This window comes from Schistocerca serialis, chromosome 2, assembly GCF_023864345.2.
Source record: "Schistocerca serialis cubense isolate TAMUIC-IGC-003099 chromosome 2, iqSchSeri2.2, whole genome shotgun sequence".
NCBI lineage: Eukaryota > Metazoa > Arthropoda > Insecta > Orthoptera > Acrididae > Schistocerca > Schistocerca serialis.
Genome location: NC_064639.1, coordinates 745817082 through 745833365, shown reverse-complemented (window position 1 = coordinate 745833365; position 16284 = coordinate 745817082). Strand labels below are relative to the sequence as shown.

At 40.7% G+C, this 16284-nt stretch overlaps 1 protein-coding gene across 1 annotated transcript in view; it reads right to left on the bottom strand.

Moving 5' to 3' along the window:
* Positions 1–16284, bottom strand: part of LOC126456381 (sodium-dependent nutrient amino acid transporter 1-like) — a 111173-nt gene that overhangs the window by 66168 nt on the left and 28721 nt on the right. Inside the window, exons 4-5 of the mRNA XM_050092135.1 lie at positions 15932–16199; positions 4731–4953 (exon numbers count right to left, since the gene is read on the bottom strand). Coding sequence (XP_049948092.1) covers positions 4731–4953; positions 15932–16199 — 491 coding nt within the window. The remainder of the gene's footprint in view (positions 1–4730; positions 4954–15931; positions 16200–16284) is intronic.

Here is a 16284-nt window from a genome sequence, read left to right as displayed (position 1 = left end):
ATACAAAAACTGGGACGGAAGTGAGGTTTGAACCCGAGCCAAATGTTGAGCAGTCTCGTGCGCTATCATCTACGCTATGAGAACAACTGACACTACTCGTATCTTCTGGACCGCTAGAATCTGCACTCGCAACAATCTGATTGACTAACTTCAACATTAATTAACTGGGAAACGGAGCAACATACCTATTTTTTTCTTAACAACTATTTCTCAGTACAACCTACCCTCCAACAACCTTTAAGGTCCATGTTTGAAACTAGTAGACTTCTCTTGGCCAGGAATGCCCTTTTTGCCATTGTTAGTCTGCTTTTGATGTCCTCCTTGTTCCGTCCGTCACTGCTTATTTTACTGCCTAGGCAGCAGAATTCCTTAAGTTCATCTACTTCGTGACCATCAGTCTTGATGTTAAGTTTCTCGCTGTTCTCATATCCGCTACTTCTCATATCCTTCGTCTTTCTTCGATTTACTCTCAATCCGTATTCTGTACTCATTAGATCGTGTGTTCAATTCAGCAGATCATGTAATTCTTCTTCACTTTCACTGAGGATAACAATGTTATCAACGAATTTATCACTGATATGCTCTCACCTTGAATTTTAATTCCACTCTTGAATGTTTCTTTTATTACCATCATTCCTTCTTCGATGTACAAATTGAACAGCAGGGACGAAAGACTACATGCCTGTCTTACGGCCTTTTTCAATACGAGCATTTCGTTCTTGGTCGTCCACTCTTATTATTCTATCCTGGTTCTTCTACATATTGTATATTAACCACCTCTCTCTGTAGCTTAGCCCTATTTTTCTCAGAATTTCGAACATCTTGCACCATTTTACATAGCCGAATGCTTTTTCCAGGGCGACAAATCCTATGAAGGTGTTTTGATTTTCTTCAGTCTAGCTTCCCTTATCAACATCAACGTCAGACTCGGCTCTCTGGTGCATTTACCTTTTCTGAAGCCAAACTGATCATCATATAGCACATCCTCAACTTTCTTTTCAATTACTCTGTATATTATTCTTGTAAGCAAATTCGATATATGAGCTGTTAAGCTAATTGTGCGATAATTCTCGCACTTGTCAGCTCTTGAAGTCTTCGGAGTTGGGTGGATGATATTTTTCCGAAAGTCAGATGGTATTTCGCCAGACCAACGTGAATAGTCGTTTTGCTGCCACTTCCCCCAATGATTTAAGAAATTCTGATAGAATGTTATCTATCCCTCCTGCCTTATTTGATCTTAAGTCCTCCAAACTCTTTTAAATTCTGATTCAAATACTTCATCACCTAACTCTTCTGTATTGACTCCTCTGTGACATCAGGCAAGTCTTACAATCATAGGGGCCCTGCGCGCACTCTTTCCACCTATCTGTTCTCTCCTCTGCAGTTAATAGTGGTATTTCCGTTCCTCTCTTAATGTTACCACCCTTGTTTTTAATTTCACCGAAGGTTGTCTTGACTTATTGTATGCTGAGACTGTTCTTCCGCCAGTCATATCTTTTTCGATTTATTCACATTTTTCATGTAACCATTTCGTCTTAGCTTCCCTGCACTTCCTGTTAATTTCATTCCTCAGTGACTTGTATTTCTGTATTCCTAAGTTTCCCGGAACCTTTTTTGTACTTCCTCCTTTCATCGATCAACTGAAGTATTTCTTCTGTTACCCATGGTTTCTTCGCAGTTATCTTATTTGTACCCAGGTTTCCTTTCCAGCTTCTGTGATGGGCATTTTTAGAGATGTCCATTCCTCTTCAACTGTACTGCCTTCTAAGCTAATCCTTATTGCTGTATCTGTAGCCTTGGAGAACTCCAAGTGTATCTTGTCATTCCCTAGTACTTCCGTATCCCACTTCTTTGTATATTAATTCTTCCTAACTAATCTCTTAAACTTAAGCTTACTATTCCTCATTACTATATTGTGATCTGAGTCTATATCTGCTCCTGGGTACGCCTTACAATTCAGTATCTGATTTCGGAATCTCTGCCTGACCATGATGTCATCTAACTGAAATCTTCCCGTATCACACGGCCTTTTTCAAGTATACCTCCTCCTTTTGTGATTATTGAACAGAGTATTCGCTATTAATAGCTGAAATTTACTACAAAACTCAATTACTTTTTCTCCTCTCTCATTTTTTGTCCCAAGCCCGTATTGTCCTCTAACCTTTTCTTTTACTCCTTCCCTTACAACTTCATTCCAGTCCCCCATGAGTATTAGATTTTCATCTCCCTTTACGTACTGTATTACCCTTTTAATATCCTCACATACTTTCTCTATCTCTTCATCTTCAGCTTGCGTTGTCTATGTTGGTTTGCTGTCGATTCTGAAAAGAACAACCCTATCAGTGAACTGTTACAGTAACACACTTTCTGCGCTACCTTCCTATTCAAAATGAATCCTCCTCCCGTTATACCATTTTCTGCTGCTGTTGATATTGCCGTTACTCATCTGACCAGAAATCCTTGTCTTCTTTCCATTTCACTACAAATAACCCTTTTATATCTAGATTGAGACTTTTTATTCCCCTTTTCAGATTTTCTAGTTTTCCTACCACATTCAAGCTTCTGCCATTCCACGCGCCGACTCGTAGAACGTTATGCTTTCGTTGATTATTCAGTCTTTTTCTCGTGGTCACTTCCCTCTTGGCGGTCCCCTGCCGGAGATCCGAATGGTAGCTGCTCCGGAATTTTTTGCCAGTGGAGAGATCATTACGACACATTTTTTTCAATTACAGGCCGCGTGTTCTGTGGATAAACATTACGTGTCTTTAATGCAGTGGTTTCCATTGCCTTCTGCATCCTCATGCCTTTCATCATTGCTGATTCTTCTGCTTTAGGAGCAGTTTCCGTCCTCTAGGACAAGAGAGTGCCCTAAACGTCTGTCCGCTCCTACACCCTATTTGGTAAGGCCGTTGACAGAATGAGGATGACTTCCTATGCGTGAAGTCTTCGGCCGACAATGTTGATTATTAATCAAAATTTAAGCAGTGGCGGGATTCGAACCCGGGACCGAGGACGTTTTGATTACTAATCAAAGATGTTAGGGGTATAACATCTCTGCTAAACTCTGCATCCTTTATGTCTTCCACATCGATTTCCATTTCTTCTTCTATCACGTTATCAAATAATTCCTCCCCAGAGGCCTTCAATGTACTCTTTCCAGCTAACTGCCGTGAATATTAATGTTGGCGCACTTGCTTTTAATTCCACCAAATTTTGTTTTGACTTTTCTGTACCAGTGTGACTTCTAATGATGTATTCCCATCATTTCCTAAACGCTTTTTGTATGTCCATCTTATGTCGACCAATGGAAGTAGTCCTCCTGTTACCCAAGGTTTCTTCGCAGGTAGCTCCCTTGTATCTATGTTCGACTGACCAGCATACGTTATTGCTCTTTGAATAGTGCCTTTTCTACTCCTGCTGAACTGTCTACTTCGGTATTAATTATTTCAGTATGTACAATGTCAGAGAACTTCAAACGCATCTCATCAATCCTCGGCGCTTCAGTGTCCCACTTATATGGACATTGATTCTTCTGGACGATTCTCTTATATTTCAGACTACTCATCATCATTACTAAATTGTGATCTGAGTCTTTATCTGCGCCTGGGCACGCCTTGCAGTCCAATATCTGATTTCCGAATATATTTCTGACTATGATGTAATTCTGTTTGAATCCTGACGTGTCTCCAGGCCTTTACAAAGTGTACCTTGTCCGCTTCGATTTTTGAACAGTATATTCGCTATTACTAGCTGAAATTTATTGCAGAACTCAATTAGTCTTTCTCTTGTCTCGTTCCTACTGCCGAGTCCATATTCTCAAGTGACTCTCTGTTCTATTCCTTCCGTAAAACCATATTTTTCGAATGACTATTCCTTTGAGATGTATGAGGGGCAATCAAACGAAAACCGAAGAGCTGCCACAAGGGACCATGGAATGGTTCCATTCAAAATTAATCACTATATTCGTTAAGACATTTACCCCACTGGGAGATGAGAGGATCAATTCCTGTTTCGACGAGTGCAGTCGGCCGCTTACAGATCCACAACCGCACCCACTCTTGCACTTCCTAACCCGACTGAAATAGACGTTCACGCATATCTTTATTCTGGTCGCCAAAGATGTGAAATGACATGGTGAAAGATCCAGGCTGTACGGAGGATGTTGCAGGGCTTCCCAACCGGGTCGCTGAAGTGCAGCCTTCGTCCGATTGGCGGTGTAGTGGCGGGCGTTATCGTGCAACAAGATGCTTCGTCTGCACGTCGAGTTGCTCGAGCGTGGAACCACAATCAGTGCGCAGCGCTATGAAGACACTTTGCAGAAACTGCGACGCGCAGTAAAGTGAAAACGACAAGGAATGCTGACGGACGGAATCACCGCCTCAAAGAGCGGCTGCGGTTGTGGAACCGTCAGCAGTCCACCGCGTTCTTCGAAATAAGTATTGATCGTCTCGTCTTCCAGTGGGATAAATTTCTTCACGCATGGAGTGATTACTTTTGAATGGATCCGTTCCATGATCCCGTTGTAGTGGTAGTTCGGTTTTTATTTGACTGTCCCTTATAACTGCGTGCTGTTCGTCAGTCCTTAAGTATGGATTCTTAAAGCATTTTTCAGTGCTACTATCTTTTGTAGAATCAGAATTTATGTCACGTAATTGATGTCAAATATTAGGAAGTCGTATAACGATAGTGTTCACAAGAGTAAATGTAATAATGCATTTCAGACAACTTACAGGAAGTATAGTTCAGACGAACTTCTCTTCCCTGTTACATTCACTGTGTTGTTGCCTGAGCCTTTCACGGAGTCGAAGCAGATATCTCCCCACTCCGGGCGACACCGTGACCACGGCAACTCGGAATTGAAAGACATCACGAAGTAGAAAGTAGTAAGCGCCAATAGAGAGCAGTAGTAGCACAGAACCATCAGGTTCGCGAAGAGTTGTCCAACACCAACGCCTGAAAACGTAGAAAGACTCTTATAAAACTGGGCTAGAAAATAGAAATCACCAATTACTGGCGTAGGTAAGCCGAGATCACAATAAACCAGAGGCATATGTTATTGAAGCTTAACACTTACTTTGTCAAAAAAAAAAATAAAATAAAATAAAATAAAAATAAAATACCTACCGCGATTAGAAGTACTGCAGTTGTGACTGGAATTGAACGGGAGTGTCACTATTACGGAATAAAGCAACTGCCTTTCTTGTGTGTGTGTGTGTGTGTGTGTGTGTGTGTGTGTGTGTGTGTCTAGTGTGTTCATTTACAGTATAAATGTATCGATGCGTTTGTCAATGGTGAACGCGTGGAAGAGATGATGCAACTAATGGTGACATTTCTGTTAAGGAAATTTAGGTTCGAATGGTTCAAATGGCTCTGAGCACTATGGGACATAACTTCTGAGGTCATCAGTCCCCTAGAACTTGGCACTACTTAAACCTAACTAACCTAAGGACATCACACACATCCATGCCCGAGGCAGGATTCGAACCTGCGACAGCAGCGGTCGTGCTGTTACAGACTAGCCTAGTCTAGAGCCGCTCGGCCACCGCGGCCGGTGAAATTTAGGTTCTTCCTGGGTGGTTTCACAGCCAGAAACATGGCAGCCCTGCAGTCCCTGTCTTACAATAGCACTGAAATGACAAGTGAGCACGCTGGCGCACCCTCACATTGCCCCTCTGTAACCAGCCAGTCGCAGACCACATTGACTGCAGCAACAAGTCACCAGTCAGCTGTCACCACTGTTCTCACCTGAAGAAGCTGTTCCTATAACGTATCTGCTACAGACGTCGACAGTTACTTACGACAGGTGAGAGATATCCAGTACAAATATTAAGCACTGTTGTCGTACCGAAGGTGTAAACACTTATACACGCTGAAGAACTTGAGCCCCTACTCCAAGAAAGTAGAGTATCCATAAAAGGGTCATTTGTACCACAGTCTAACGTAACAGTCGCGACACATCCCCTCGATTTTGTTGCCTACAGCGCCAGCTTCGCGCCAAGCGGCCAGTAAGTAAAACTGTTGAGCTCGGCACAATCGTGAAAGCGAAAGTGAATAGTAGTTATTGTAGTTTGCACAATGATTTTTTTCAAACAGAAGAGTCTGTAGCTCAATAAATTGCAGCAACAAGAAGAAGAAGATACCACATCTGTCTTTTTTTTAGATTTCTCAGGGACCCTAAGAAGCATGTACTATCACGTTAGTAAACTGTATCGTCAGGATTCGCTTGCAAACTACACGTGTAGTAATCACTAATGTTTCATTTTAGGAGCAGAAAATGGCTAGTGAATAGCAGATTAGAAGATCTTAATGAAAAAAGATCCTGTTTACTTTTACAATAATGTTAAGTTTTGTTCGGTGCACTTCGAACAAAGCAGGTTCATGAACGCAGACAATAATAAAATCGTGTGGCATACGAACCCACACTGTTTGAAATCCCAAATAAGCCACCTCAACTGACGATGAAAAGGAAACTACTACAAAGGTTCGACGATCCATTTAAATCTGTAAAACAGTCCAACTGTATAGAAGCAGCCAGCTCAACTCTCCATGTATCAGTGCCAGATTCATCTGAATCGTCAACAAAGACCTGCTTTGACGGTGAAGTGGTTAGATTAAGTGCCGTTATTCGTGTCTTGCAAAAGGGTGTAACGGTGTGACGGGTCAGAATGTGCAAATCTCTAGATTTCGTGCAAAAATGTTATGTGACAATGAAAGTACCTATCATTTTCAGTACAGACAGCAACAGAAAATGTATCAAAAGGCTCAAGTGAAGAAGGACACACAAATTTTGAAAAATATAGGATCCCGATATTTACAAAAAGATGCCCTTGGCTTGTTGTTAAGCCAGATTAGCATGCCATTGAAGGAGAAACGTGCTGCAAGATGGAAAGACGAAAATAAAATGTTTGCTCTAAATTTATTATATTACAGCACTCAGGCAAACAGGTTTTTGTGAGAATGTTTTTTACTTCCACCAGTGCGTACAATACAGACATATGTAGGAGGCAAGCAAATCAAATGTGGCACAAGTGACAACATATTCCACCTTTTAAAGCAGAAGGTACAGCATTTCTGATTTTGCGTGAAACATAATGTAATCAGCACTTCTGTCACGTTAAACTATTCTCTTCAGTCGTCGTTGGTCCCGCTCTTGCAGGATCTTTTCCCGGCCGCGGCGATGTCGGAGATCTGTTGTTTTATCGGATTCTTGATATTCAAGGTTACACTCGTGAAATGGTACACGGGAAAATTCCCACTTCATCGCTATATCGGAGATGCTGTGTCCCATCGATTGTGCACCGAATATAACACCAAGTTCAAACTCATTTAAATCTTGATAACCTGCCGTTGTAGCAGCAGTAACCGAACTAACAACTGCGCCAGACACTTATTGTCTTACATAGGCTTTGCCGACCGCAGCGCTTTATTCTGCCTGTTTGCGTATTTTGTATTTGAATACGCGTGCCAGTTTCTTTGGGCTTCAGTGTCTATTATTAGATGATCTACCTCTGAGGCCTGTATTACAGTTTCCTTATACACTATTCTGGCTCCCTTACAATAAATAAAATACAGGCAAATTAATCTGCAACATTTTGGAACTGCTGCCAGAAACCTTTTGAAATTGATTTGTTGCACACCAATGATGCAACTTTTCTCAAATATCTCGATTCCCTATACTATAAAGTAGTTAGTATAGGCAAGAAATGTATTCAGTTCTGGTGATAAAAGGAAAACAACAGCAGCAATATTTGCCAATTGAGCTCTCCGAGGAGTCTACAATTTTCTTGGGGTCAGCATGTATAAGAAAATAACATGAGACCTAATTTGGAGCGTTAATGACCGTGGACAGTAACACTAAACGACGCGCGACGATGTAACAACTAAGAAGAGGCCTAAAGTCAAGATGAATATCGGACTGTTGAAAAATATTGTATCTTGAACGAAAAAAGTGACATTATTATATCCGAAATTACTACAGGAAAAAGTAGTATACAGGGTGGACAGAAACAGCGTGAAAAATTACTAAAGGTATTACAGGTAAGGGTGCTCTGAGAAATAATTATTAAGAAAAAAATTCGATATGTTGTGGTGTTTCCGATTTAATTAGCATTGAAGTCAGCCAGGTCGTCTTTCGCGCAAATTCAAGCAGACTGCCAAAGACAGTCGCCAACGTGTTCTTCGTCTGGTTTACCCATACCGAACAAACTTAGCTTTTCCTCACCTAGCTTAAATTTCTCACTTCGGAGAAAGGTACGTTTTAATTCGTAATGAGCACTTGAACAAGTGGTAACTAACGGCCCTGCAGATTTTCTGTATTATTGCGTTTTGGCGCGTGCAAGTGATTGAATTGGAGTACGCAAGTACCTGATTGGCTAACGTCAGTGCTAATTAAATGGGGAACAGCGCAACGAATCGATTCTTTTTCTTGACAATTATTTCTCAACACAACCTACCATGCAACATCCTGTCTAGCTTTTCAGACTGTTTCTGACCACCCTGTAATACTGACTCTAACTGACTACCTCGTACGGATGCTGAATAATTGTCGGTAAAGTGAAGAAGAAATTTGTCCACATAAAAGACTAATCACTTTTAATACAGAAATGCTATCGGTATATCTCAACGATAGTGCATTGACCAAAAGCGCAAAGATATCGAGGACTGCATTAAAAGAGTACTACAGTAGAAATACTTAAACAAATGATCACATTTAAAATAAATGGATACAGGAACGAATATCTTCGTCAAAAAGGAATCAAACATTAATAAATTCGTAACAGAGTGCGATAAAAGTTAAAAATATGTTTTGCAGGAAGGCTTTCGTAATTTCAAAGTCGCTACAAGTCACAAATTCGATCTCTCCCAAAGTAGCGTACAACCGATTTAATAGTCAGGAAGGAAACGCATACACTCTAAGGAAATTGTATCAACGGACGATAAACAAAGATACATTAAGAGCTTAAAGTAGAGAAACGTACTTCAAGGAGAAGCGAAAATGCACAGCGGCAATTCACGGAGGAAAGCTGCAATCGTCTGTGAAATACGTATTGCAACTACACGTTTAAAAGAACCCACAGAATGCAGTCTACCATGCACCACCGAGTAAAGTTCCTTACCGAGAACTCTGAGAAACTAAGACGACGTACTGGTAAGTGTGGACGACATGGAAGACTTCTCCATATCAGTAGAGAAACATCACAAAGATGTCGGGCATATAATTACAACAAATGCAAGGAAGGAAGACGATACAGAATTAGCGCAACAAAAACGTCGCGAACTATTAGTAACTGAACAGCAGTATTGTACGCACTCTCACTATGCTAATCAGTTGAAATCTGATGATGATCTTGTAAGCCGTAAACTGGTTAACTAAATCAATCAAAGATGCAGAACACCCATAATATTGTGTTTTTCTATTATATTTATGAAACGTAGTATGTTTTACCAGGTCTAACCTCCAACTACAATTGATATCCCATTACAGGTGATTCAAAAATATTTCTGTTTGCTGATGACACCACCTTGGTAGTGAAGGATCTTGTGTGTAATATTGAAACATTATCAAATAATGTAGTTCATGATATAAGTTCGTGGTTTGTGGAAAATAATTTGATGCTAAATCACAGTAAGACTCAGTTTTTACAGTTTCTAACCCACAATTCAACAAGAACTGACATTTTAATCAGACAGAATGGGCATGTTATAAGCGAGACGGAACAGCTCAAGTTCCTAGGCGTACGGATAGATAGTAAGCTGTTGTGGAAAGCCCATGTTCAGGATCTTGTTCAGAAACTAAATGCCGCTTTATTTACCATTAGAACAGTATCTGAAATAAGTGACATTTCAACACGAAAAGTAGTACACTTCGCATATTTTCATACGCTTATGTCATATGGTATTATTTTTTGGGGTAATTCTTCTGATTCAAAAAGGGTATTTTTGGCTCAAAAACGGGCTGTTCGAGCTATGTATGGTGTAAGTTCGAAAACCTCTTGTCGACCCCTATTCAATAGTCTGGGAATTTTGACATTGCCCTCACAGTATGTATTTTCTTTAATGTCGTTTGTTGTTAGCAATATTAGCTTATTCCCAAGAGTTAGCAGCTTTCACTCAGTTAATACTAGGCAGAAATCAAATCTGCATGTGGAATGCACTTCCTTGACTCTTGTGCAGAAAGCAGTGCAGTATTCTGCTGCATTCATTTTCAATAAGCTACCACAAGAACTCAAAAATCTTAGCAGTAGCCCAAACACCTTTAAGTCTAAACTGAAGAGTTTCCTCATGGCTCACTCCTTCTATTCTGTCCAGGAGCTCCTGGAAGAGCTAAAAAATTAAGCAAATTCCAGTGTTACATTCTTGATTTTCTTTATTTAAACTAACGACTTGTCGCCTGAATATGTTTCTTATATTTCATTTTATCTGTTTCTACAATCGTGTGATAATTTCATGTATTGACTCGTTCCATGACCATGGAGACTTCTCCTAAATGTGGTCCCACGGAACAATATAAAAAAAAAAGACCTAATGATGTACTATAGGCATATCTAGTGACCCCAGGCAATCGACACTGCGTTAGAGAATAAAAGTTGATCCTCTTCAAGAAGACGGAAGCAAAACAAATAATTGACAATTCAGATAACGAACGCACAAATAACCAAGCAGAGCAGTTCGTCATTCCAGCAGGAAGGTATTCCTGTTTACAAGAGGAAACAGATTTCAGAGGCCGGCCTTGTGGCCGAACGGTTCTAGGCGCTTCAGTCGGGAACCGCGCTGCTGCTACGGTCGCAGGTTCGAATCCTGCCTCGGGCAAGGATGTGTGTGATGTCCTTAGGTTAGTTAGGTTTAAGTAGTTCTAAGTCTAGGGGACTGATGACCTCAGGTGTTAAGTCCCATAGTGCTTAGAGCCATTTGAACCATTTGAAGATTTCAGAGTATCTGACAGGTCAACATGAAAATTTCATCTCTAACACAGACAATTTTGGGCATCAAAAGTGACCAAAAGCGCAGAGATAACGAGGAATGCATTAAAAGAGTACTACAATAGAAATACCTAAAGCAAATGACCACATTTAAAATAAATACGCTTTAGACGGGTATGTGCCCAGCAAAGTTGCAAGGGATGGAACAGAGGCGCTGTGGCTCCACAGAGGTGTTAGGAAGCCGCTACTAAAACAAAGAGAGCTCCGCTGAAAAATTAAACGAAATTAAGCCTCAAAGACAAGCAAAAATTAAACAAAGTTGACAGCGTAAGGAGGGCCATGCGTGAAGCGTTCAACGAACTTGGAAGTAAAATTGTCTACCGAGTTGGCAGAAAATCCATAGAAGTTTTGGTCTTATGTTAAATCAGTAATCGAATCGAAGCCGCCTGTCCAGACACTTTGTGACCAAAATCGCTCTGAAACGGAGGATGACGCAGAAAATGCAGGAGTACTAAACGTCTCTTTCGAAAGCTGTTTCATAGGGGGAGATCGCACTGTAATTCCTCCTTTAAAACCTTCGAACGAGAAAACGAGCACACTGGACTCCCATTCGTGGGGACGACGGTTCAAACCCGCGTCCGGGCATCCTGATATAGGTTATGGCTTCAGGCAAATATCGGCATGGTTCCTTTGAAAGGGCACGGCCGAATTCTTTCCCCGCTTTCCCTAATTCGATGGGACCGATGACGTCGCTGTTTGGTCCCCTCTCCTCCTTACCCCCCCTCCCCCCAAATCAACCAACCTTACGGGATATCAGTTCGTTTCTATACAGAGTAAGCGGAAGAACTTGCCCGTCTTCTAGCAGTAGTGTACCGTAGTTCTCTGAAAGAGATTGGAGAAAAGCACATGTTCTTCCTGTTGTCAAGAAGAGTCGTTGAACAGAAGCACGAAACTGTAGGCCTTTTTCTCTGGCATCGATCTGTCGCGGAGTTTTGGAACCTGTCTTATGCTAGTGTATTATGACATTACTGGGGACCGAAAATCTCCCTGTAGGAATTAACATGGGTTCAGAAAATAGCGATCGTGTGAAACCCAGCAAGATTTGCTCGTCCACGAGACCCAGAAAGCAGTAGATAAAGGCACCTAGGTAGATGCCCTGTTCCTTGACTTCCGACAGGCTTTCGATACAGATCCGCACTGTCGCCGAATGAACTAGATACGAGCGTGCGGAATATCATACCAACTTTGTGCTTGGGACTGAAGAACTTCTATCAAACAGAACACACCATGTCATTCTCAAAGGAGAGGAATCTTCAGACATGAGAATAGCTTCTGCGTACCCCAAAGGAGTGTTGTAGGACCATTACTTTTCAGTGAATGACCTGGTAGATAATGTCGACAGTTCCATGATAATTTTCGTGAATGATGCTGTTGTGTACAGAGAAGTTGGTGCGTTAGAAAATTGTAGCTAAATGTAGGAAGAAATTTAGAGGATCACGCTTGGTGCAAGGTATGGAAGTTGTCACTCAACACTTTCAAATGTAACGTATTGCGTATACATAGACAGAAAGACACTTTGCTGCATGACTACACGATTGAAAAACAATCACTGGACTTACATAAAATATACAACAGTATGCTTATGGAGCGATTTTAAGTCGAATGACCACATAAAATTATCGCAGGTAAAGGAGATTCTAGATTGAGATACGTTGGAAAAATCCTCATGAAATGTAGTCCATCAGCAAAGGAAATAACTTAAAAAATATTCCTCTGATCATTACTTGATTATGGCTCATCGGTCTGTGATCCGTACCAGATGGGGTTGATAGAAGACGTAGGGAAGAGCCAAAAAAGAGAAGCATGTTTCGTTACAGCTACAGTTACAGTGAGGGCTAATGAGTCTCGTAGACGCTCAGCCAACTCCAGTTGCACACACTGCAAGAGAGGCGTTCTGCATCACGGTGTGGTTTACTGTTAAAGTTCCGACAGTCTATGTTCCTAGAAGAGCGAATCAATGCATTTCTTCCTCCGTCGTATATCTTGCGAAAAGATCACAAAAATACAATTAGAGAGATTCGAGCCCACACAGAGGCTTACCAGCAACCATTCTTCCCACGAACCATTTGGCACTGGAATAAGAAATGGAAGACGTGGCACTGGTACACAAAGTACCCTCCGCCACAAACCGTAAGATTACTTGCGAAGTATAAATTAGATATACATGTAATGGCTCTCCAATCGGTGCCCATTCCAACGGAAATTAACGTAGTTGCAAGACATTCAGCAACAACATTGGCAATATTCGGCCGTGCGTTATCGTGGTGCAGCATCCAGCCCGCTTCACGGAAATGTGGACTTTGCTCCTGATACGGACTTGCAATGTTTCCAGGGCATCCCTGTAGTATTGTCCAGTTACTGTTGTGTGTGCAGTTACAACATTCCATGAATATCAAAGAATGAGATGACCATAACTTTCCCAGCAGAAGCAACTACTTTTGCTTTTTTTGGGAGTTGGTGATGAAGGAGATTTCCACACTGAGCTTTGCTACTTGCTCTCAGGATAAAAATGATGTAGCCAAGTTTTATCAGCAGTGATTAAATTTGAAAAAAACTCCGGGTATTCCTCTAACATCAACTTTAACTGCATGCAGACCTGCACGAAAATGTCATTTTGTTTTGAAATCAACACTCTTGGAACCCATCGCGCACAAACAAGTGTCATGTATAATTTTTCTGTCACCAATGCAAGGGAGGGTGGCACCCAATGAAATGTTCAATATTTCAGAAAGTGATCTTAAGGTAATTCGTCGATTCTCTCCCACAATGACAGCACCGTGTCCAACTTTCTTTGAAATTGATTGTCTCCCCTCTTAAAACATTTTAAATCACCTTCGACCTGTGGTGTAGGGAGGAACAGACTTTCCACAGGCCTCCTGTAACATTGTATAGGCCTCATCTGAAGAAAGCAGAAGTTCAAAGCCGCATGTTGTTCTCGAGTGTTACCTCCATTGCAGTGGTAGGCGATACTGAACATCTCACCTTGCCTGCCTCTCATAGGTGGGAACCAGGAGTTCCAACAATGAAACTACTACGGCGCGTTTGTTGCACGTTAAGCTAACAGGATATCATAAGATTAAATTTTAGCGCAAGAAATTATGATCATTCTTTACTGAACAGCCCTTGTATTTGAATTATTCCGAAACTGCAAGAAACATGACTCCCTGACACTAGAAACATGGAAAAAAAGAAGACAGTAAATGCACGATGGCATGTTTCGTTTTTACTTACACTATGAATTCGAAGATAACGCTGTAAGTTTATATTGAAACGTGTAATGCTACAGTGTATCGCAGCATGCTGGATTAATAATGCTGATAACAATTTCCAAGTGCGCAGCTTTGTAGGTTTATGAATGTACAAAAGCAGCTTCCTCTACTTTTTTCTCATTATAAGATATAATTGCTCTGTGATCGGCAGAACGATTACTGACTGCCAAAGCTAGGTCCTAAGACGCATTTTTCATTATTTAGTTATCCTTCTGCGTGGTGTGTTCGAAATTATGGTTATTTTGTGACATCTGCCGACATCCCAGGCTACGAAAGAATGAAGACTAGTTCGGCTACAGAAGGACGTGGACGTGGGAGGTAAAATGCGTGATGCAAAGACATCTGTCTGTAGTGATTCAGGGACGTAAAGCACGTCCACTCTTCCGTGTACGCCGCCGGCTGCAGCCGTTCGTTCGTCTCAGTCAGTTGCCTTACAGACTTACAGTATCTACCAACTGCGTCTGTTTTTACCATTTCAAACACTGTGGCGTCTCTGAAAATGAATAGATGCAAAACATTTTTTTTCCACAGTTTCAAACGAATTTTGATCTATTTTCGGCCTTCTAAGCTATGTTTCACATGAAATGCTTGTCGCTAAAGATCTAATCAAGATGCACAATTAATTGAAATAAACAGCAGAGCACTTTACGACCTCGAGGCAGTTTCATACAAGGCAATGAGATATAATAATAAGAACACGATACAATGTTTTAAGAGTAGGTCGAAAGAGGTGGTATGAGGTGAGGTATGTATAGAAAGAGATGCTAATGTCAGACCAAATGCATAGTAAATCTAAGCCAATATTTGCAAGAATCATATTACTGAACTTCTCAAACAGTTAAGTTCAGCTACTTTTGCTCCTCATATAATTGCTGGTCTTGGAAAAAAAACGAATCTGCCTCCTGACGTATTATGCATGTTTCTACTCAATAATACGTTATGGAATAATTTTCTGGGTTTGTTCATGACTTATAAAGAAGGTGTTGATTGCACAAAAACGACCAGTAAGAATAATATGTGATGTAACTGCACTTTAACTGTATCATCATAATACATGGATTGACCCTGACATGTGTTATAAATAATCGATCACAAATTGAGAAGAACTGTGATGCCCATAACTAAATCACTAGAAGAAAAACTGACCTTTGTTACCCATTATTAAGGCTGTCAGTGGCTTAGAACTGATGCAACACAAAGATTCTTGATAATTTGCCCATTAACGTAACTAACGAACTAAATAGTTCACTGAAAATAAAGAGTGATATGTAATAACTTTTTTCTTGGCTATTTCATCAGTGGCAGCCAGAATAAGTATAGTTCATTGCTTCTTTCATGGTTCGTACTCAACACAATTTATTTTGATGTGAAACGTGGCTGTATATCGTAAACTGAAAGCAGTATACGAGCTATATCATCCGTTGAATGGACTGATAGATGGTAACCATTTTCTTGATTATACTTAGCGCTATTTATTCTATGATGTTAAGTAACTAAACGTAATCTAGGTCAAACATCGCAGAGAAACCACCATTGGTATGTAGCATAACCTGTTAAGAAAATATTAAATGAAGTACATACATTTATAATATAGACAACTTTGATTTTGAAACTGACTTTACTACTTACTTAACCGTTAAGAAAATTGCGGTAAGTAACATGCGAAATTAAGTTTTAACTCACCTCTGAATGCTGGACATAATCTCCACAGTTTGATTGATCCGTAATTGGAGAACTGTCCAATGACCATTTCTAAGTAGTACATTGGCCTTCCAATCAAGAAAAGGACTATTATGTACGGAATTAGAAAAGCTCCACCGCCATTTTCGTAGGCGACGAATGGGAAGCGCCAGATATTTCCCAAGCCCACGGACATTGCGATGCATGACATCAGGAATTCTATGTCTTTGCCCCATTGATCGCGTTGAACGGTACTGCCAGGCAATGATTTCTTGTAAAAAGAAATTTTGTTACTGATAAACTTTCGTGGTTGTGTGCACACAGTGGCTGCTATTTTTACGTTATTATGTTTCAAC